This window comes from Natator depressus, chromosome 5 (assembly GCF_965152275.1).
Source record: "Natator depressus isolate rNatDep1 chromosome 5, rNatDep2.hap1, whole genome shotgun sequence".
In the NCBI taxonomy this organism is placed as follows: Eukaryota; Metazoa; Chordata; order Testudines; family Cheloniidae; genus Natator; species Natator depressus.
In genome coordinates this window covers 23307674-23328758 of record NC_134238.1, presented here as the reverse complement: position 1 = coordinate 23328758, position 21085 = coordinate 23307674, and the positions used below count along the sequence as shown (strand labels likewise).

General features: G+C 43.6%; 1 protein-coding gene across 2 annotated transcripts in view; it reads right to left on the bottom strand.

The window, feature by feature from the left end:
* TARS1 (threonyl-tRNA synthetase 1) overlaps window positions 1-21085 on the bottom strand; it is a 30898-nt gene that overhangs the window by 8821 nt on the left and 992 nt on the right. For both annotated transcript variants that reach the window (XM_074952424.1, XM_074952425.1), the window contains exons 2-11: window positions 18609-18677; window positions 16944-17134; window positions 15180-15303; window positions 12618-12739; window positions 12192-12309; window positions 9651-9715; window positions 9461-9539; window positions 8615-8761; window positions 7497-7595; window positions 964-1130 (exon numbers count right to left, since the gene is read on the bottom strand). In XM_074952424.1, coding sequence (XP_074808525.1) covers window positions 964-1130; window positions 7497-7595; window positions 8615-8761; window positions 9461-9539; window positions 9651-9715; window positions 12192-12309; window positions 12618-12739; window positions 15180-15303; window positions 16944-17134; window positions 18609-18677 — 1181 coding nt within the window. The remainder of the gene's footprint in view (window positions 1-963; window positions 1131-7496; window positions 7596-8614; window positions 8762-9460; window positions 9540-9650; window positions 9716-12191; window positions 12310-12617; window positions 12740-15179; window positions 15304-16943; window positions 17135-18608; window positions 18678-21085) is intronic.

Below are 21085 nucleotides of genomic sequence, written 5' to 3'. Positions count from 1 at the left end.
CAGGTGCAAAATACATTCACCAGTTTCTGCCATTTATTTTGGTCTTGTGCTGGTCTGTTCAGACTTCTGAATATCACATTGATGGATCTGGCTTTTCTCTATTGTGTATAATGTTCCTCTAGGTTGCCCTTTTTCTCTCTCCAGATGGTGTCCATATTGTCACTTTTCATGGAAGTAGTGTTGGTGGCATCCTTAAAGTGTCTCCTCAATATGTCCATCATCATCATACCATATTTGGTTCTTTAGATTGGTTTGCTCTACTCAGAACAGGGTTAGGCAAACTTTTTGACCTGAGGGCCCATGTGGGTGGGGAAATTGTATGCAGGGCCATAAATGTCGGGCTGAGGCAGGGGGTTGGGATGTGGGAAGGAGTGTGGTGTTCAGGAAGGGGCCCAAGGCAAGGGGCTGGGGTGCAAGAGGGGTGTGGCAGGGGGCTAAGGGCAGCGGGTTAGGGTGCGGGGTGCAGGAGGGGTTCAGGGTGAGGGCTCCAGCCTGGCACCGCTTACCTTGAGCAGCTCTGGGATGGCAGCGGCACGCAGTGGGGCTAAGGCAGGCTCCCTGCCTGCCCTGGCCTTGCGCTGCTCCCGGAAGTGGCCAGCATGTCCTGCAGTGGCTCCTGGGGGTTGGGTGGGCCAGGTGACTCCACTGCTCACTGCCCTCACCTACGGGTACCACCCCCGAAGCTCCCATTGGCCGCGGTTCCCTGTTCCCGGCCGACGGGAGAAGCGAGGGGCGGCGCCTGCAGGCGAGGGGCGGCGCTCAGAGCCCTCCTCCCCCAGGGGCTGCAGGGATGTGGTGCTGGCCGCTTCTGGGAGTGGCGCGGGACCAGGGCAGGCAGGAAGCCTGCCTTAGCCCCGCTGTGCCATGGCTTGGATTTTTTCACAAATCGGGTGGAAAATATAAAAGCTAGAGCTAGTCCAAACAAATTGGCAATATTTGATGAAACAGGTGCTATATAAATACCAGTGTCCTGGGCAGTTCATGGGCTTCAGAGCAAAGATTTCCTTCTCCACCTCAAATGAAAACATGTTTTCACTGTAATGCTGCCAGTGCCCTGATGTAATCCAGAGTTTGCTGTTGTACATGTTTGGAGTGACAACCTCCTGGAATCCTCGTTTCCGATACTCGCGCTGAAAGAATAGACCCAAGAAATAGAAGAATTAATAGAGCAGACTAGAATACCTATGCTCAACCTGTGGCTTAAAGCCACATTTGTCTCTTTAGACAGCGTTTGCAGTGTATGACTCATTAAAAACAAGCAAAGTTGCTCCCCTGAAACATGCCAGGCAATAATGTGTTAAACAGGCAGGGGCTGCCAAGATTCCTTCTCATTCTTTGCAGTAGACAGAGAGGGTGAAGGGGTGGGGAATAAGAGAAGAAACATGTTTCTCCATCCTAGCAACCATAGAAGCAATCGAGAATCAGTCTCCATTTGTTAGAGTCACAAAATAATTGGATGCGCCTTGTGATATTGCATTGCAATGTTTGCACAGTAGTGTAGCACAAATGCAAAACATGGTGCGGTGACCATGCAAATATCACAGCAGAATGTCAGGATGTTTCCCCCATCTTTTTTGCTTTCTTACATGCCGTTCTCCAGAAAGTAGCTCTCCAACTCTGTCAGGCTAAATTCAATAACCTATTAAACAAACATGCATTCAACCACCCGTGTACTGTATACTACTATTTTTTTTTTTAAAGCAGAACCCATTCAAAACATTTAAAATTAATCCCAAATTTTATTGTTATATGGTCTTCTAAAACCTTTTTAGCTCTTCGTCTAGAAATCTTATTATAAAACACAGGAGAAAAAAAATGAGGAAGTTACCCTGTACAGTAACGATGGTTCTTCGAGATGTGTGTCCCTCTGGGTGCTCCACTTTAGGTGTCTGTGTGCCCCTGCACCTCTAATTGGAGATTTTTGGTAGCAGTGTCCCGTTGAGCCCGGGCGTGTGCTCTCCCTCCCTCATGGTCTGCCTCGAGGCTATTTAGCACTGCATGGGCGAACCCCCCCTTACTTCCTTCTCTACTACAGAGCCCTATAGAGAACTACGAAGTAGAGGGTAGGAGGGCGGGTTGTGGAGCATCCATAGGGACACACATCTCGAAGAACCATCGTTACTGCACAAGGTGAGTAACTTCCTCTTCTTCTTCGAGTAGTGTCCCTATGGGTGCTCCACTTTAGGTGACTCCGGAGCAGTACCCACCACTGGAGGCTGGGACTTCGGAGCAGAGCCTTTTACTACAGAGAGTACTGTGGAGTCAAAGACTGTGTCAGTGGCCAAATCTTCAGTGATCACATAATGTTCTGCAAAAGTATGGACAGAGGCCCCAATTTTTGCTCTACAGGTTGGGGAGATAGGGGTATCCCTATGGAATGTGATTGAGGTAGGAACTGATCTCATGGAGTGCGTATGGACGGGAGCAAGTTGCACCCTTGCTAAGTGGTTAATGCAACCAATTTGGATAGTCTTTGAGGAGATATCACAGAGCTTTTGGATTTTTTTGTGGACGAAAGGAAGAGTTTAGGGGATTTCCTGAAGTCCTTAGTCCTGTCCAAGTAGAATGCTCATGTCCTACTAATATCTAACATATGCACAATTGTCTCCCAGTTGTCACAATTTGGTTTTGGGAAAAGACAGGGAGATGGACCTGTTGATTCATATGGAAAGTGCAGAAAAAGTAGGGAGAAACTTGGGATATGGCCTTAGAGAGTTATTTTTTTTGTTTTTTTGTTTAAGACAAAGGCCATGAATGATGGGTATGCCATCAGGGCTGCTATTTCTCCTTTGTGCCTAGCTGAGGTGATGGTAATTAGAAATGCTGTCGTCATGGACAGGTGTAGGAGAGAACAAGTTGCCCTGGACTCAGAGGGAGGTCTAGTCCAAGCCCTGAGAACTAGATTAAAGTCCCAGGCTGGAGCGGATGGTGTCACATGGGGGAAGAGAGTCTCAGTGCCCTTAAAGAATCTGTCTTAGTCGTTGAGCAAACTCCCAGTGGGAAGCCATTTTCGCCATGAGATGTACCTTAAGAGAGCTGAGTGAGAGTTTAAAATGTAGTGCAAAATCAAAGGGAGGAAAGACAAGGTTGGGTCTGTCCGTTTGGAATGGTACAAACTTGGAGTCGTTTCCATTTTGCAGATAGATATGTGGAGTGGTCAACTTGTGGCTGTGTGGCAACATGTGTTTAGCCTTGGAACAAAGAACGATCCAAGCCTGTCGGCGGAGGACCCATGGGTTGGGGTGAAGGGTCAGCCCATTGTTTTGAGAGAGCGGGTGAGGAATGGGCTGACGTCAGAGGAACAGGAGGGCATATTGCCATCTGTGTCAGGTAAGGGAGCCAGACTTGTCATAGTCAAGAGGGGCAATCACAATAACTCTCGCTTTGTTTTGTTGAATTTTCAACAGAATCTTGGATACGGTAGGAAACTAGGAAAAGACATACAAGTGGGCCCTGTCTGCTGGGAAGATGAGGGCAACTGCCAGTAAATGTTTCCCCAAGCCGATCCTGGAGCAGTAACAAGGACTTTTCTTGTTCCAATAAATAGTGAAGAGATCCATAAGCCGAGTTCTCCAATGGGTGGCTATATCTTGAAGCACCTCAGAATTTAGTATACACTCATTGTTGTGAGAAAATTCCAATTGAGACTGTTCGTTATCCCGTTCTGTATCCCTTGTAGACAGACAGCTGAGATGAGCACATTGTGATGGGTGCATCAGTTCCAAAGTTTGAATGCTGTCTTGCAGAGGGAGGGAGATCTGGCAGCTCCTTGGCAGTTTATACAAAACATACAGGTCACATTAAGTCCGTCATAACCTTTGTGTGCTGTTTTTGATGAAAGGCAGAGTTTGTGCACAGGCACTCCTGACAGCCCTTAGCCCCAAAAGAGTGATATGGAAGGTCATTTCTCTGGAAGGCCATTTGTCCTGAACCTTGTTGTTGTGTAGGTGAGCTCCCCAGCATATTCGGGAGACGTGTCCCAGGGTGGTGAATGCGGGTAGTGAGAGGAGCGCTCTCGCTTGTACTGCATCAGGTTGGTGCTGATAAAGTCCAGTCACTGTACCGGGGTTAGTATGACACTACAATTAAGTAAACCTTGGAGACTACCCTGTGTGGAGCAGTCTGTACCTATAATGATCCTGCCCCAAAGGTAAGCCGTAGGAAATCTCCTGTACGATGGTTGTATTGAGATATGGAAGTAAGCACCCTGTAGGTTCAGGGCTAGAAATCAATCTCTTTACTCTAGAGCTGGTCCTAACTGCTGAGAAGTAAGGTAAGGTGACTTCTGAGTGGCATGACAGGTGTATAGATGGCAGCTGATGCTGTAAGGTATCATTGTTCAGGCCCCTGACCTGCTCATCAAGTGCTTATAAGAGGCAGTTTGAGAGGTCAATGACTGAGGTGCAGACGGTTCTCACTTTTGAGCCCTGGGCCTCTTACACTGTGGCTCATAACAGCATAGAGACGGTGAGTATTGAGAAGATTGTGATCTGTGGCGTGGTTGAGAGGTATATCTTCTCTTCTGTTCTACAGTGTAGATTCCTAAGGAGTGTAGTGCGGTCCGAGAATCCTTCAGGATGTGGAGAGAAAACCTGTCTTCTCCGCAAAGAGTTTGGCCCTTCAAATTGGAAGTCTGTAGCTCTTTGGGCAATCTAGAGAAGTGTAGCGAACAACAACAAAAAAAACACAAAAACCCTACAACCCACCTCAGTACCACTGTCATGGAGACTGGGCGGGCAGCTGTAACAGCTGCATCCAGTGGTGTCTCTAGGAGCGGTCTGGCTATTAACTGACCTTCTCTAAGAATGGTCTGAATCTGTTCTTTTTGTGTTTCCAGTAACATTTCAGAAACATCCTGGGTTTCCCAAGATTAACAAAATTGTTTTGACCATGACAGTTTGGTAATTTATGACTCTAAACAGTAATGTTGTCGATGAATACGCCATCTTGCGAAGCCTAATCATATGGAGTTGACTTGGCATTATGTTGCTTGCTTCATGCATTAACCACATCCACTATGATGGAGTTGGGTTGCGGATGCTGAAAACAAAGTCTGCCTCTTTGGGTAGAGATGTAGGGTGTTTTTGTTTACACTCTGGTGCTGGTTGGTGCGATGGAGGCTGGCTCTGCCAGATGATTTTGGTAGGATCTAGAATCAGCTCATTAATTGGGAGGACAGTTCTAGATGAGAAGGCAGTGTGCAGAATTTCCACCAACTTGTGATGTGTATCTGCCACCTCCTGTAAAGGAATCTGCAGCTCGTCTGCCACCCTCTTGGTAAGATCCAGAAAGTTCTTAAATCTTCACCTAGTGATGAGGGGTGGGCAGCACAGTCTCATCTGGGAGAGATGAGGAAAGTGTGCTGAAGAGGTAGCTTTCTCTTCAGGTTTTTTTTTTTTTCCTTCTCCCTTCTTTCCTGTTCTGAAAAAGCTTTCTCCTGTCCTGACTCAGGTGCTCTCCTGCCCTGGCTCAGGTGCCAGGCTGTAGCAAACCATCTGGTGGACTCTTGCTGAGAGACACCAGAGACGGTCGCACCACATGTGTGTATATGCCCGAAGAGTTACAATATGGTCGTGGGAGGGAGAGGGAGGAAGGCAGGCACGGGCGGTTGGCGTGATGGAATTGGGGATGACCCTTGTAGTGTGGTGGTGGGCCACCTTGAGGGGCCAGGGAATGATCTCCTCCTGGCCAGTGTCAGATTCGTCAGTGGATAAGGGTGCTGCTGACTGGGGTACTGGCAGTATATGGCCCAGTGCTAAGAGCGATTCTGGGTGCCGAGATATGCTCGATACCGGGGTCCTGGTACCAAGTAATGGGGATTGTGGTTCTACCCCAATCATCAGGTCTCCAGGGTACCAGAGCTCATTCAGTACCATGGGTTCATTTGGTACCACAGAGGAGGGTCCGTGGTACGTTGTCAGTACCAATAGTTGGGCAGAGCACTCCCTAAATGAGAGTTTTGCCCAGTACAAAAAGTTTGTTGGTGCCACTTTTTTTTAGAGATGGTATGGTAATTGTCTCTTCCTGGGTACTGAGGCCACAGGTCTCCAGAATATCAGAGCACCTGTGTTACCATGGGCTCATGCGGGACCCCAGAGGAGTGTCTGTAGTTGGTATTGATGGTTGGGAAGGTGCAGAACACTTCCTAGATGGGAGTTTTGTTGCATCTGGTACCAAAGGGTTTCTCTATGCCGCTCTTTTAGAGATCGTACGGTAACTGTCCCCTTTCCTTAGGGGACAGTACCATTGCCTCAGAGCATGAGGGTGGAAGCCTCTGGTGTCTCGGTGCAGAAGCAGAGCTGACAGCAGGGCTTCTCTGTGCCGCTCTTTTAGAGATGGTCCGGTAACTGTCCCCTCTCGGTGCAGCAGTTGCCCAGAGTAGAGCTCAGAGCAGCCCAGGGCTTACAGAAGCCCCTTGTCCATGTGGAGAGCAGAGCTCAGAGCAGGGCAGAGCTCACAGCAGGAAGCCCCTTCTCAGGTTTCAGCTTCCAGAGCTTCCTGGTGCCCAACCCTGCGGCAGCTGAGCTCACAGCAGGAGGTTCCTCTGCTGGTATTGTCCTACCGAGGTGGCCGCCCTAGGGAGTCCCACTGGCTGGCCAGCTAGTGCCGAGAGGGCTGCACTGGGGAACACCCCTCTGGCTGGCCAGTTGCTCGGAGGAGCCTTTCCAGGAGGAGTCTGCTGGTGGCTTTTTTCCCTCTCTCTCTCTCTCTCTCCTCCTCTTCACCACTCGACCTCTTTTGAAGTGAAGGCTCCGGGGATGATCCAGGGTCAACACCCACCGGAGTCCTCTGCAGACTGAAGTGTTCTCTCTTTTGGGAGGAATTTTAACTTCAGCTCCCAGCTCCTGTGAGGCTGCAGTTTTAGGTGTGGCAGGTAAAGCACTTCTGTGAGGGTCTCCCAGGCACAGTGAGTGTCTGGCCATTACAGGAACTGACTCCTGGCAGGAGAGGCATGGCTTGGAGCAGAGAGAGCCAGGCAAGCCCCTTGGCAGGGGGTTGTCATCCTCTAGCAGGGAGGAATATGCAGAAGAACTTTTTTTTTTTTTTTTTTTTTTTTTTTTTTAACAGAAAAGACAAAGTAAAAGAAAATAATTATGAGTCTACTAGATGCCGGGGGGGATGTCCCCAGACAGGGAAGGAAAGTGAAGTTCTTTTCCTTTTTCTCTTTAAACCAAAGGAATAAAATAAAACAACACAAAAACACCAGCTTGAGTACTTTTAGGGAGAACAAAGGTAACAAAACAAGCACTACTCATGCTAATGACACAGATAAGGAAGGGAGGATTGCTCCTTCCCTCAGAGGCCAAAGGCGGTAGAGAAAGAAGTGAGGGGGGGTTCCCGCCTGTGCAGTGCTAAATAGCCTCGAGGCAGACCAAGAGCACATGCAGGACACTGCTACCAAAAATCTCCATTTAGAGGTGCAGGGGCACACAGACACCTAAAGTGGAGCACCCATAGGGACACTACTCGAAGAACCACCAAAAGATATTACTTACCCTGATGAAGTCAATTAACGTGTTATAGATGTAAGCTCCCTTTGGCAAGAAAAAACAACTGCCAGGACTGAGCTCATGGAAGAAATATAGTTCTTGGTCCTGTAGGAAAACATTAGTACATCTTAGTTTTATCTGATAAGTTTAGATTCTGATCAAACCCTTTTCCTCTCCCAGTGTTACAGCTAAAGTCAGGCCTGAAACATCAGTTCTTATTACACATCACTATCCAGACTACAGTTTTGTTTAGTTTTTTAAACTTAACATACTGTAAAGTAGCAAGGTGCAGTAGATCTGATATGCTTCCCTGTGTAAATATCCTCCGTCATGAACGATATCTTATGGTTGGTGTTCAGTTTCCTATTTTAATATAGATGTTCCTACATATACCTGTCATTTCACGTATCTGTGTGCGATGTCTTGTTAACTACACCCCTCAAGGTTCATCTCATCTGCTATTACTACTAACAATAACTAGTCCTGCTGTGACATTTTACATATCCAAAGCACTATTCAAACAATTAATCAGTAAGCTGATACTTCGCTAGATTGTGTTCCTGCTTTAGAGCAGGAGATATTTTAGTGTGTTGCGGTCTCCTTTCTTCAAATAGAAACAGCAGACTCTGTAACAGTTTATTCAGGACTCTATTAATCACCTTGTCTAAAACAATGCATTTTCATGAAGATGATTTGATTTTATTGGCAGACAAAGAATAAAAAACGTGGTGCAACTGTGAACACTAGAAATCGTCAGCAATAGTCAAGAAGAAAAAAATAAGAGTATATAATGGATTCTAGAGCTGTACAAAGAAAAAACTCAAAGCAACGACAAGCTGTAAGAGCCCCCTCCAGGAACGAGCTTCCTCTTGGGCTTCAGCATAGCACTAAATAGCCAAAAACTCTCTAAAAAGATGCTTATTTGTCTACAGTCCATTGTAGGGGTTTTGGGGCTCTGTTCTGAAGAGGATAATCACTTAATTATGCAACTTGTTACTGTATTTTCTGTGAAATACATCACATCTGAATTCTGAAAGTGTCAGCAGATAGGTGCTGTCTTTCACACGCTGTGAGTAGTCTCTAGGCAGAATTTAAAAAATATACTACCAGCAAGTTTGTCTTACCCGTCCAATCTTTCTGTGATCTCGATTTTTAGCCTCCTCCTGGAACTTCTCCCATTCCTTTAACATTTTTACATCTGGGAATGAAATTCCATAAAGCCTTTGGAGGGTTTCCATATCAGACTTGCCTTCCCAGTATGTTGAGGAATTCTGAAGACAGACAAAACGGTATAGTATAACAAGGACAACAGCACCCTCCATTATAACTGCCACTGTACAAGTCTGTGATATGTTCTTTAAAGGCATGTAATAAACAAACACTAAACAGCCATAGTTAAAAAATGGAACTGATAAAGGCACTATGTAAAAAGAACACAAGCATGAATACAGAGCTCTTAGATTTCGAATCATGATGAAAGCGAAATCTACACATTAAAAAATTACCTGACTGTAGCAAAGATGCACAAACACAAGTTGGCTGGCTGTGTGAAAAGGTGCCCTTTACTCCTGGTACTGCTCTGTGCATGGTCAGTTCCCCTCTGGCTGCTCCAATTTAAAATAAACTGCAAGAAGCAGTTACAAGGGGCAAAAATTATAAGCCAGGATTGGCATAGCATATGGGGTACCTGGCTACACCTCTTTTCTTGAGCCATGTCCTCTCTCCTTCTGTGCTATCAGCAATGAGCGTAGGCTTAGGCCCCCATAATTTGACTGCACCACTAGAAGGTCATTCTTACATCAGGATGATCCTCCCTCAACTGGGCTAAACTAAGTTTATGATCAGATTATACTAGCAGTGTCACACAAAGTGCAAGACCCCCTCCCACCCCAACCCCCCGGAGATTTGACCCAAGATGTCAACAGATAAATATCTTCGTTTAGAATTAGGCACAGAATCTCAGTGCTTACTTTATGGATTTTTAATGCCTTTATTTTGCCGGTATGTCTGACATGAGGGCCCCTGCACAGATCTATCAAGGGACCACACCTGTGAAAATGCAAAGACAATGCTCAGTTAGCCCACATTATGTTAGTAAATACTACAGACACTGACATTATAGTGTGTATATGTGTATATAGATATAGATTTTTTTTTTACCTGTACACTGTAGTAGTTGGAGTGTTGACTTTTTCATTCAAGATCCGACACTTGAACTTATTATACTGGGAGGGAATAGAATGGCAGAGTCCGTGTTAATTCTTCACGATTCGAAACTGAGATTCAAATATCAAGTATTTGTTATGTGCTATTGCCACTGTATGAAAGAATCTATTCTACTAATTTAAAAGAACCCTTCAATGCAGGTTCATGAACAAACTAATTCCCCTCCTCCTATCCCAGATGGGAGAGTATCCTACAGAGTGGGCTAGATATAGAGATTAAAGGATGGGGACCAGCTTTTTGTGGCACTTGAGTGTTCATGTATGGCCTCCTATTCAGGGTAGATCTTCACAAAGAAATGCAATTTGCATTTTGCTCTATACCGAACAACACAGATTCATCTTGATCTCTGGCCGTTGGGTTCCACAGCTGAAGGCACTCTTCTGAAAAAGCCTTTCTAATGCTAAATTGTGAGAGGTCTTGAACACATGCAACTCCCATATTATTCTCTCACTCATCTGCAAGGAACATATGATGGTGTGGTATGAAGCTTTTATCAGCATCAGTTTTGGATGGACATACTTCTGAGGAGTGGCAAAGTTCATTCAAATCACTTGGAATTTAATAACTTGTACAGTATATATGAGTATTTAGACAAAACACTCAGGGCTCTATTCACAAGGAGGACTGTGGTGTTTCTTTTAAAAATAGGGCAATCAACTATATTTATGTTGTTTCCTTCAAAGCTTCTCCCCCGCCCCCCAATCCTTGTGTATACACCAGTATTACTGCAGCTGATCTCTGAAAGAAAAGTAATTCGGCTGACAAGCAATTAACCTAAGAGCCAACAGAAGTCTAGAAAACATGACCTATGAGGAAAGATTAAACAAACCCAACTTTTTCAGTCTGGAGAAGAGAAGACAGAGGGAACATGATCACAGTTTTCAAGTACATAAAAGGTTGTTACAAGGAGGGAGAAAAATTGTTCTTCTTAACCTCTGAGGATAGGACCAGAAGCAATGGGCATAAATTGCAGCAAGAATGGTTTAGGTTGGACATTAGGAAAAACTTTCTGTCAGGGAGGTTAAGCACTGGAATAAATTGCCCAGGGAGGTTGTGGAATCTCAATCACTGGAGATTTTTAAGAGCATGTTAGACAAACACCTGCCAGGGATGGTCTCGATCAGGGTTCTCAACCTTTTCTTTCTGAGCCGCCCACAACATGCCATAAAAACTCCATCGCCCATGCGCGCCACAACGAATGTTTTTCTGCATATAAAAGCTAGGGCCAGCATTAGGGAGTAGCAAGCAGGGCAACTGCATGAGGCTCCACGCCACAGGGGGACCAGCGAAGCTAAGTTGCTCAGGCTTCAGCTTGAGCCCCATGCGGCGGGTCCCAGGCTTGAGCCCCATGTGTCAGGGCTTCGGCTTTCTACCCTGGACCCCAGTAAGTCCGATGCCAGCCCTGCTTAGTGGACCCCCTGAAGCTTGCTTGCAGCCCCCGCAAGGGGCCCCAGTCCCCTAGTTGAGAACCACTGTCTAGATCGGTGCTACTCAAAGTGGTGGTCCACGGACCGTTCCATCAGCTGCCGGTCTGCACGCACATTGGGAAAAAAAATTGCCAGTCCCTCACATCAGATAGCTTGAGAAGCACTGGTCTAGAGAATACTTAGTCCTCCCTTGAGTGCAGGGGACTGGACTAGATGACCTCTCAAGGTCTCTTCCAGTCCTACAATTCTGTGATTCTATGATTTTCATTTCTTCTAAGGTCTGTTCGCTGTTAATACTGAGCAAATGGAGTTCAAGCAAAAATGCTACCACGTTGGAAAATGCTCGTGTCTAATTCAGCACTAGTAGCAATCATGGTGATTTAATGTATGTCTATCTAGTGAACATTACAGGATAACACAAGAGTCCTTGTTGCTTAAGGTAGTACAGATATTATTTCATACTCAGACTTAGTGCTGTCATATGAAAATTGATTTTAAGAGCTCGCTGAATACAGCTTCAGACATCTGCAAAGCCAGCACTAATAAATTTGTTAGTCTCTAAGGTGCCACAAGTACTCCTGTTCTTTTTGCGGATACAGACTAACATGGCTGCTACTCTGAAAACTATCACTAGTGTTTTATATTCTCAAAGAGTTATAGAACCATCCCCTTCGTGTTCACAACATCCATGTAAGCTATTAGTCCCATTCTGCAGACAGGGAAACGAAGTAACAGAAAGACATCTTGCCCAGGGCCATGATGTGAGTCAGTGGAAGAATCAGATTAGAACTCTGGTGTTTCAGGAACACAGTCCCATGATTAACCCTCATTCCCGTCATTTAAATAAATGAATAGGTATATGTGCTCATCTTTAAATATCCCAAGTAAACCCATATAAAAACCTACACCTTTGGAATTATGTCAATTTGCTGCACACATCATCAGCGGTGCATTTTCACTAATGCTAATAGCAGATGCACAGCTAACATTCCACGGCTAATGTGATTGTGCAGCTACAGTAAATATGAAACAGTCTAGAACAACCTACCTTAAACATTTCAAGTAGAGTTTCCTTCTTAATTTCCAGTCTTTCAAATGGTTGTTTTTCCTTCATGATCTTCTTGCATAAGGTCTCCAGAGCAGAGAAATCATTACTGGACACACCTCTACAACAGACAAAAATAAATTTGCATTATCTCTTACTAGTAATCTCTGCTGTCGATCCACACCCACAATGTATCAGCTCATGCACTAGAGTCACCGCAATGAGGGACATAATTTTCATCCGAAAAAGGGCTAGACAGAGGACTTTGCCCCAGGAGCAAGGGGAAGCAGAAACTAGACTGTGACAAACTCCCCAGATTGTGACTCCACTCCTGCTCCTGGAGCAGGACAGCTACGCATTCTGCCTTTTTCTTGGTCTGGAATATAGGGTTACAGTCTAGCCTTCTGGAAGTGAAATGAAAGAACCTACCCATCCTCGAGGTACATGTCATAATAAAATCCATTTTCTATTGGTGGGCCGTAGCACAAACATCCACCATAGATTCGCTCCATAGCTTCACCCATTATGTGAGCACTTGAGTGCCAGTATACCTAATGAGAGGGATAAAAAGTGGATCATCTTGAGTATTTATGTACAAAGCATTTCAAGATCCTCTGAAATCCATACAGAAGTCTTCTGATGATTTGTTTTTACAGATACTTGAAGGAGGCGAGCTAATATTAGAGACGGTTGCACTGTGGGCAATGATTCCCATATCAATTTGCCAATTTACCCCCCAAAAATCATGAGTAATTATCTGACAAATTGTACTTGCTCATCTTTACAGCTGTTAAGTATTGGAAAAATTTATTTCATAAAAGTTCTCTCAAATGGTTGGGGGAGGAGAGAAAATTCACTTAGTAAGTTGCACAAATGTTAATTGACTAGCCTCATTTACTACATTCAGACATCATTGATCTATTTTAAAATACCAGCAAATGGAGTGGTAATACAGCTGGGATCCATGAAGGGACTTATGTGCTGTGACACAGCATTGCAGGACCTAACTTTTAGGGGCCTAGAGAATCACAGAACTACACTGTGATTAACATAGCCAAGTTAGGTGTCTAGACTCCTATTCAACGAGTGGGGAGAGACAGGCAGCTTAGAATGTGATCCACAAAAATTTAGCACACTTGGTGCTGAGCCTCCCAAGCTAGCCAACAGGAGATGCCAATGACAGAGAGTGTGCCAAGTCCCACCCCTCCCTACTGCAGGGAGGCACCTCTCTTTCCACAAACGGGAACCTACCTCCTGGAGAGTCAGGTGGTTTAGGCACCTATGCTGCGTCTTGCAGGAATGAGTTAAGTGCCTGCCTCACTCTACACAAAAAGGCTGGAGGAGGAAGAGCCGCCATCTGTGGTATATCTTTTAGCCCAGTGATTAGAGCACTCACCGGGGATATGGGAGACCCAGGTTCAATTCCCCCCTCTCTGCCTGAAGGGGAGAAAGGATTTGAACAGGGGTCTCCCACACCTCTCAGGAATGTGCTGACACAACTGAGCAATGGGAGATTCTGATGTGGGGCACCCTCCATCTCGCCTGTTTAAGCTGTTCTGCTGAGGATAAATACTGACAGTGTGACTAGGTGGGTGAGAGAGAGACACTCTCTGTAGTTCGGTGGTTAGGGCACCCACCTGGGAGATGGGAGCCCCTGAGTCTAGTCCCCCTGTTCCAATCCCTCTCATTATTTCTCTCTCTCTCCCCATCCTCCCACTCCATCCAAGATTTTGAATGGGACCCAATCTGCTAGGCACGCTCAAGGGACACCTAATGGATTGGGTCCCGCATATGACTTAGGAAGCCAAACACTAAGCTTCCCCTCAATGCCTCCCAGGTTCATGAATTGCTCTGGGGCTAAGGCAGGAGACAGTTGTCTGGACCCTTAGAGTGGGGCAGCAGTGCTCATGCCACAGGATCTAAAAGTTAGGGAACTTCTACAGTTGAAAGTTAAACGCTGAGTGAATTTAGGTGCCTAGGGGGCTAGGCAGCAGCCAAGTGGGAGTTTCATGGATCACAGTGGTGCTGCACACAGGAACTTAGGTGCTTAATACTGGAGTTTAGGCACCTCTGTTACTTTGTGTATTGCACCCCCACAATATTTAGTCTGAAAGATACAACTGGAACATAAGGTCTTGATCCTGCACCTGTGCAGGAGTTTGCAAAATCAGGGCCTAAATTGTTAATAAGTCTTACACATACAACATTGGATACATAGCAAACAGTCTTTCCACATGATAAGATTTTTTTACTAGTTTGTGTTTTCAATTAAAAATCAAATGAAGACAAAAATTACACTTGCACATTAATTTTACAAAGGTACTATTTTTAGTTTTGTTGATAAATTAAAACCAAATCTATATGACTGCAGCATGTTTTTAAATGTACATACCTGAAAATGAAAAATTATGCATCTCACCATAAGTGTAACTTGTCCATGTTGCACATAAATAGCATTATTTTATATGCCTTAAACTATATCATATGTACAACATGGCAGAGTTAGTTGATATGGGAACAAGTGTGAATTTAAGATCTCAGCTACAGTGTTGAGTGCTGCTCATACTGAATATCATTTTTAAAGTGTACTTAATACTACTTTCCATATACATTAATCTGAATAAGCAAGCATTAAAATAAAGAGCTAAATTTTTATGATGTGCAAAAAGATACTAATACAAAAAACATTAATGTAAGATTAAGATTGCAGATTTAGAGGCTTATTCTCACCATGAGAGTCCTAACATAAGCTTAATTACCACAACTACTAGCAAAGCAATTGCTATTAATACATGCCAGCATACATATATCTGCAGTAGCACACACCTTTCTTAAGAATTAGTTAGTACAAAATAAGGTACGTACTGTACAATGATTTTCATTCTTTATTCTACAAATGTTAAAGGCAGTTACGCTCACTGAGGACTAAGTTCAGGTTTTGAAGTTTGTCATCCAAGGGAGGGAAGAAACAGTTTAGTGGAAGATACTTACTGCTTGAGCATCTTCATCGTCAAACTTGAGCAGTTCCAGGGTACAGTCTTCCTCCAAGGGACGATCTAGATCCCAAACCACTTTGTTCACTTTAGCAATAACAGTGTTGTCAGCCAAACCTTGACTATACAATAAATAATTTGTATGTCAGCTATTGGAATCAACAAATGGAGACACACCCCCATAACCTTTCCCCTGCACAGTCAGGATGGCATTTTCAGGATGCTTAGCGTTGACTTAAGTCTGCTTCCACTGAAGTCGGTGGTAGAACACTCACTGACGGCAATGGAAGCAAAGTTAGACCAACACTAAGCACTTAAGAAAATCCCCCACACAATATATATATATATATATTTTTTTTTTTGGCAAAGAGCAGGAAGAAACTAAATGTAGTTTATTTAGCAAATTTCCCACTGTGGAGCACTCTTACTAACGTATTTGACTTACTTAGGGCAGTACTTGCCGACTCTGCTAATATGATCCTTCTGCAATAGGAGATGCAGCTCTTTTAAGTAAGTATATGAATGAGATCAGATTTTTTTTTTTTTTTAAACTTCAGGTAGGCACTACTACTTTTATATTTGTCTCCACTAACAAAAAAATCCCAACAATTCTTGAAGATGATAAATTTGGCAGTCATTTGAACCTTAAACTGAAATTATTAAATGTTTGAACAGATCAGCAGTTCAGATGGATTGACTGCAAGAGAAGAAGCACACCATGAGTGTTTCTAAAGCACTTCATTTAGAGCTGAACAAGTCTCCAAGAAAGACCTAATCTTTCCTTCTTAGCTTATTTCATCTCAACCTAGAAGAAATCAACTCTACTGGAGATTATTTGATGTCTAAGAACCCTACCAATATTGTTCAGAAACATCCACTGATACCGGACTCACCCTAATCTTAATGGAAACACTAAATGAACATATAGGTACAATCTTTATTTTTATGATAAAGGGCACTAAATTAAAGTTTGAGGCCAAATTTTCAGAGACTATTTTGACAGATGAATAAGCATGCAAACAGCATGGACATGAACTGGCAGCCTTAAACGTATGTACCAAGAAAGCAAAGAGATAAGCTTTTAAGTACAATGAATAACATAGCCACAATAGGGTTCGTGTTTCTATTTAAAGTTTAAGGTCTTCTCATTTTAATTTTGAGCATCATAAAACATGACCATGAAGTTTTCCAAGATGCCTACTACCTTGCCCAAAACTATAATAAAAGTTTAACCATTTGATATACATCCAAAGTTAAGGTAGTGCTCTTTTTGATGTGCCACACATATGTAGGAAAAGGGTTTAATTAAGATATTTTTATGGGTGACTCTCACCCACCGGTCCTCCACATATCAATGCAGAATAGATTAAGTTATGTGATGCACTAGCACCCAATCCTACAAACACTTCAAGCATGTGAGTAACATTATTTGCATGGTTGATTAGTTCCCAACTCAACAGGAGTAGTCACTTAGTAAAAGTTACTCACATGTTTATGTATTTACAGGATCTAGCCCATAAATAATGATTTAATTTTAGAAACCAGCATCTTCATAAGGCAAAGAATTATGTTTTGAAATGAGAAAGCTGTTTAGTTTGAATTTATAGTAAAAGCAAGATTGCTAAAAATAATGCCTTGAAGAAAATTAAGTTGTGCTAAGAAATAAACAATCCATCACGCTAAGAACTATAAAAGATCACAGATGCAATTTGCAGTAGTTCTGTCTGAAAGTGATAGCATAGGTCACAGAAGTCAGTCATACCTAATTCCACAAGCAACTTGATAAGGAGTGGTCTTCCAGGATTCAGCATCAACTTGCTTGCCATCAGGTAATGTCACTTTAATTGGTTTGCTGTCTTTTGCAGCTCTTTCTGCTAGAAGCGCATCATGTTCTGCTTTAAGTTTATGATACCTCTCTAGACGCTCATTGATATATTCAGGCCAGGGATTCAGCTATATGTAAAAGTATGGAAAAAAGGAGAAGTAATTAGCAAAGACTTGCAGTTCTAATGACAAACAACTTTAAAAATTAAGCAAAGAAGGTAAATTTTTCTGAAGTGTCTAAGTGACTTAGGAATCTGAATCTCATTGATTTTCAAGTCACTTGGGTCCTTATGAAAGTTTTAGTCAGTATCCTTTTTCAAGAGAGAGAGAGAGAGAGAGGGGCCAGGCTAGTTTCTTATTAAAAAAAGCAGCTAATGCAATGCAACAAGAGTTTGAGAAGCACATATTCTACTGTAGCTTAAAATACACTGGAAAAAGCAAGCTGCTGACATCATTATCACAATAATAAATGGGGGGGGGGGGGACTAACAGCACACTGTTTCAGTTACAAACAAAAAATGTGTATAATCGTATGTATCTCAAGATCTCCTACTTCCGCCTCCTACAGGTATACAAACGCTGACTTGACCTTATTCTAATAAATCAAATCCTACTAACATCCCAGCTAATCTGTATTGATGCTCTACCTTCCCTATCCATCTCCACTTTCTTCTTCCATTCCCACTTTAACCTGTAACCTGCTACTCTTCCACTCTTCCCATTTACTCCTTCAATAGTCTGCCTCCAGAAGTGTGGCTAATGCAATTTAAACACTAAGTAATCATAATTAATTTTAATTTAAAGACAAAAAAACTTTAGCTAAATTAAGATTAAGATTATTTAAATTAAATAAACATTGGCTTGTACCTGGTTTATAATAATTTGCTTAAAATTCTAATATGCCAAATAATAAAGATTTCAGAAACTACAGGGTTAAGAAAAAATATGCTTTTCATGTCTATACTACTATGCATTCTCATTTACTCAGAATTAGAAAACTTAGTCACTAGAAAGACAAAGGTTACATCATCATTACAAATGAATCCCTCATCCTGGTGCAAAACCGAGGACTAATAGTAAAAAGGGAATTACTACAGACTGCTCTGCAAATCCAATGTAACCTGTAGTAATAGCATCAAAGAAACAAAAACTATTTCGTAACTATTTCACTGCTGCATGTCATTACTATAAATCAGCTGGCGCACAAGAGCACCCACAATAGTAGGTGTGATGCAGTGGTTCTCAAACTGTGGGTTGGGATCCCAAAGTGAGTCGCAACACCATTTTAATGGGGTTGTCAGGGCTGGCTCAGACTTGGTAGGGGTGGGGCCAAAGCCTGAGCCCTGCTGCCCAGGACCAAACCCGAAGCCCAAGGGCTTCAGCCCTGGCTGGTGGGGCTCAGGCTTTGACCCTGCCACCTGGGGCAGCTGGGCTCAAGCTTCGGTCCCCCATTCCTGGGCTCGTGGTATAATTTTTGTGGTCAGACAGTGGTCGCGGTGCAATTAAGTTTGAGAACCCTGGTGTAATACATTGATGTCCTCGGTCCAACATTCAGCAATGAAATTGAACTGTTTAAAAGCATATAAATGAACTGGAAATTTACCTCTCCATCACCAGATCCTTCTTTGGTTTTCTTCTTTCCCCATTCCTTCTTTTCTTCCCCAGCAGCTATCTAAAAAGACAAATAAACTAATCTTTTACTTTACTCTCCTTTCTCAATGTCAAGTTTATAGCTGTATCTAACTCTATAGGTGAGGGAAAAGGTGCCCATTGGTTTAAGCACAGCACAATACAGGGCTTCAGAAAGTCTTGAATCCTAACACCAGCTCTGACAAGGACTCTGCATATCCTCAGATAAGTCACTTCATCTTACTACCTCAGTTTCTCCAGTTCTAACTGGGCATATAAGACTTACCAACATGTTATGAAGAACAGTCAGTAACCCCCCATTTCTAAGAAACACACTTTCTGTGCTTTGCTTTACCCTTTACTAACTATACAACAAGAAAAGGAGTACTTGTGGCACCTTAGAGACTAACCAATTTATTTGAGCGTAAGCTTTCGTGAGCTACAGCTCACTTCATCGGATGCATAAAGTGGAAAATGCAGAGCAGACTCCCTCCTCAGGCCCTACGCTACCAGCACTCCCAGCTATCTTCGAGACACCACTGACTTCCTAAGGAAACTACAATCCATCGGTGATCTTCCTGAAAATACCATCCTGGCCACTGTGGATGTAGAAGCCCTCCACACCAACATTCCACACAAAGATGGACTACGAGCCATCAGGAACACTATCCCAGATAATGTCACGGCAAACCTGGTGGCTGAACTTTGTCCTCACCCATAACTATTTCACTTTTGGAGACAATGTATACCTTCAAATCAGCGGCACTGCTATGGATACCCGCATGGCCCCACAGAATGCCAACATTTTTATGGCTGACTTAGAACAACGCTTCCTCAACTCTCGTCCCCTAATGCCCCTACTCTACTTGCGCTACATTGATGACATCTTCATCATCTGGACCCCTGGAAAAGAAGCCCTTGAGGAATTCCACCATGATTTCAACAATTTCCATCCCACCATCAACCTCAGCCTGGACCACTCCACACAAGAGATCCACTTCCTGGACACTACAGTGCTAATAAGCGATGGTCACATAAACACCACCCTACACCAGAAACCTACTGACCGCTATGCCTACCTACATGCCTCCAGCTTTCACCCAAACCACACCATACGGTCCATTGTCTACAGCCAAGCTCTACGATACAACCACATTTGCTCCAACCCCTCAGACAGAGACAAACACCTACAAGATCTCTATCAAGCATACTTACAACTACAACACCCACCTGCTGAAGTGAAGAAACAGACTGACAGAGCCAGAAGAGTACCCAGAACGTCACCTACTATAGGACAGGCCCAACAAAGAAAATAACAGAACGCCACTAGCCGTCACCTTCAGCCCCCAACTAAAACCTTTCCAACGTATTCTCAAGGATCTACAACCTATCCTGAAGGACGACCCATCACTCTCACAAATCTTGGGAGACAGCCCAGTCCTTGCTTACAGACAGCCCCCCAACCTGAAGCAAATACTCACCAGCAACTACATACCACACAACAGAACCACTAACCCAGGAACCTATCCTTGCAACAAAGCCCGTTGCCAACTGTGCCCACATATCTATTCAGAGGACACCATCACAGGGCCTAATAACATCAGCCACACTATCAGAGGCTCCTTCACCTGCACATCTACCAATGTGATATATGCCATCATGTTCCAGCAATGCCCCTCTGCCATGTACATTGGTCAAACTGGATAGTCTCTGCGTAAAGGAATAAATGGACACAAATCAGATGTCAAGAATTATAACATTCATAAACCAGTCGGAGAACACTTCAATCTCTCTGGTCACGCAATTACAAACATGAAAGTTGCGATATTACAACAGAAAAACTTCAAAACCAAACTCCAGCGAGAGACTGCTGAATTGGAATTCATTTGCAAATTGGATACAATTAACTTAGGCTTGAATAGAGACTGGGAGTGGCTAAGTCATTATGCAAGGTAACCTATTTCCCCTTGTTTTTTCCTACCCCCCTCCCACTGTTCCTCAGACGTTCTTGTTAAACCCTGGATTTGTGCTGGAAATGGCCCACCTTGATTATCATACACATTGTAAGGAGAGTGATCACTTTACATAAGCTATTACCAGCAGGAGAGTGGGGTGGGGGGAGAGAAACCCTTTTGAAGTGATAAACACCCATTTTTTCATGGTCTGTGTGTATATAACATCCTCACTGCATTTTCCACTTTATGCATCCGATGACGTGAGCACGAAAGCTTATGCTCAAATAAATTGGTTAGTCTTTAAGGTGCCACAAGTACTCCTTTTCTTTTTGCAAATACAGACTAACACTGCTGCTACTTTGAAACCTAACTATGCAACATGACACTATAATTGGCAGCAAGCTCCACAGGGCAGGGACTTCCTTCTTCTATCCACCTGTAAAACACCTTGCATGGCTGTGGTTCTAGGCGTTTTTAAAAGTTAGTGCCGTCTAGA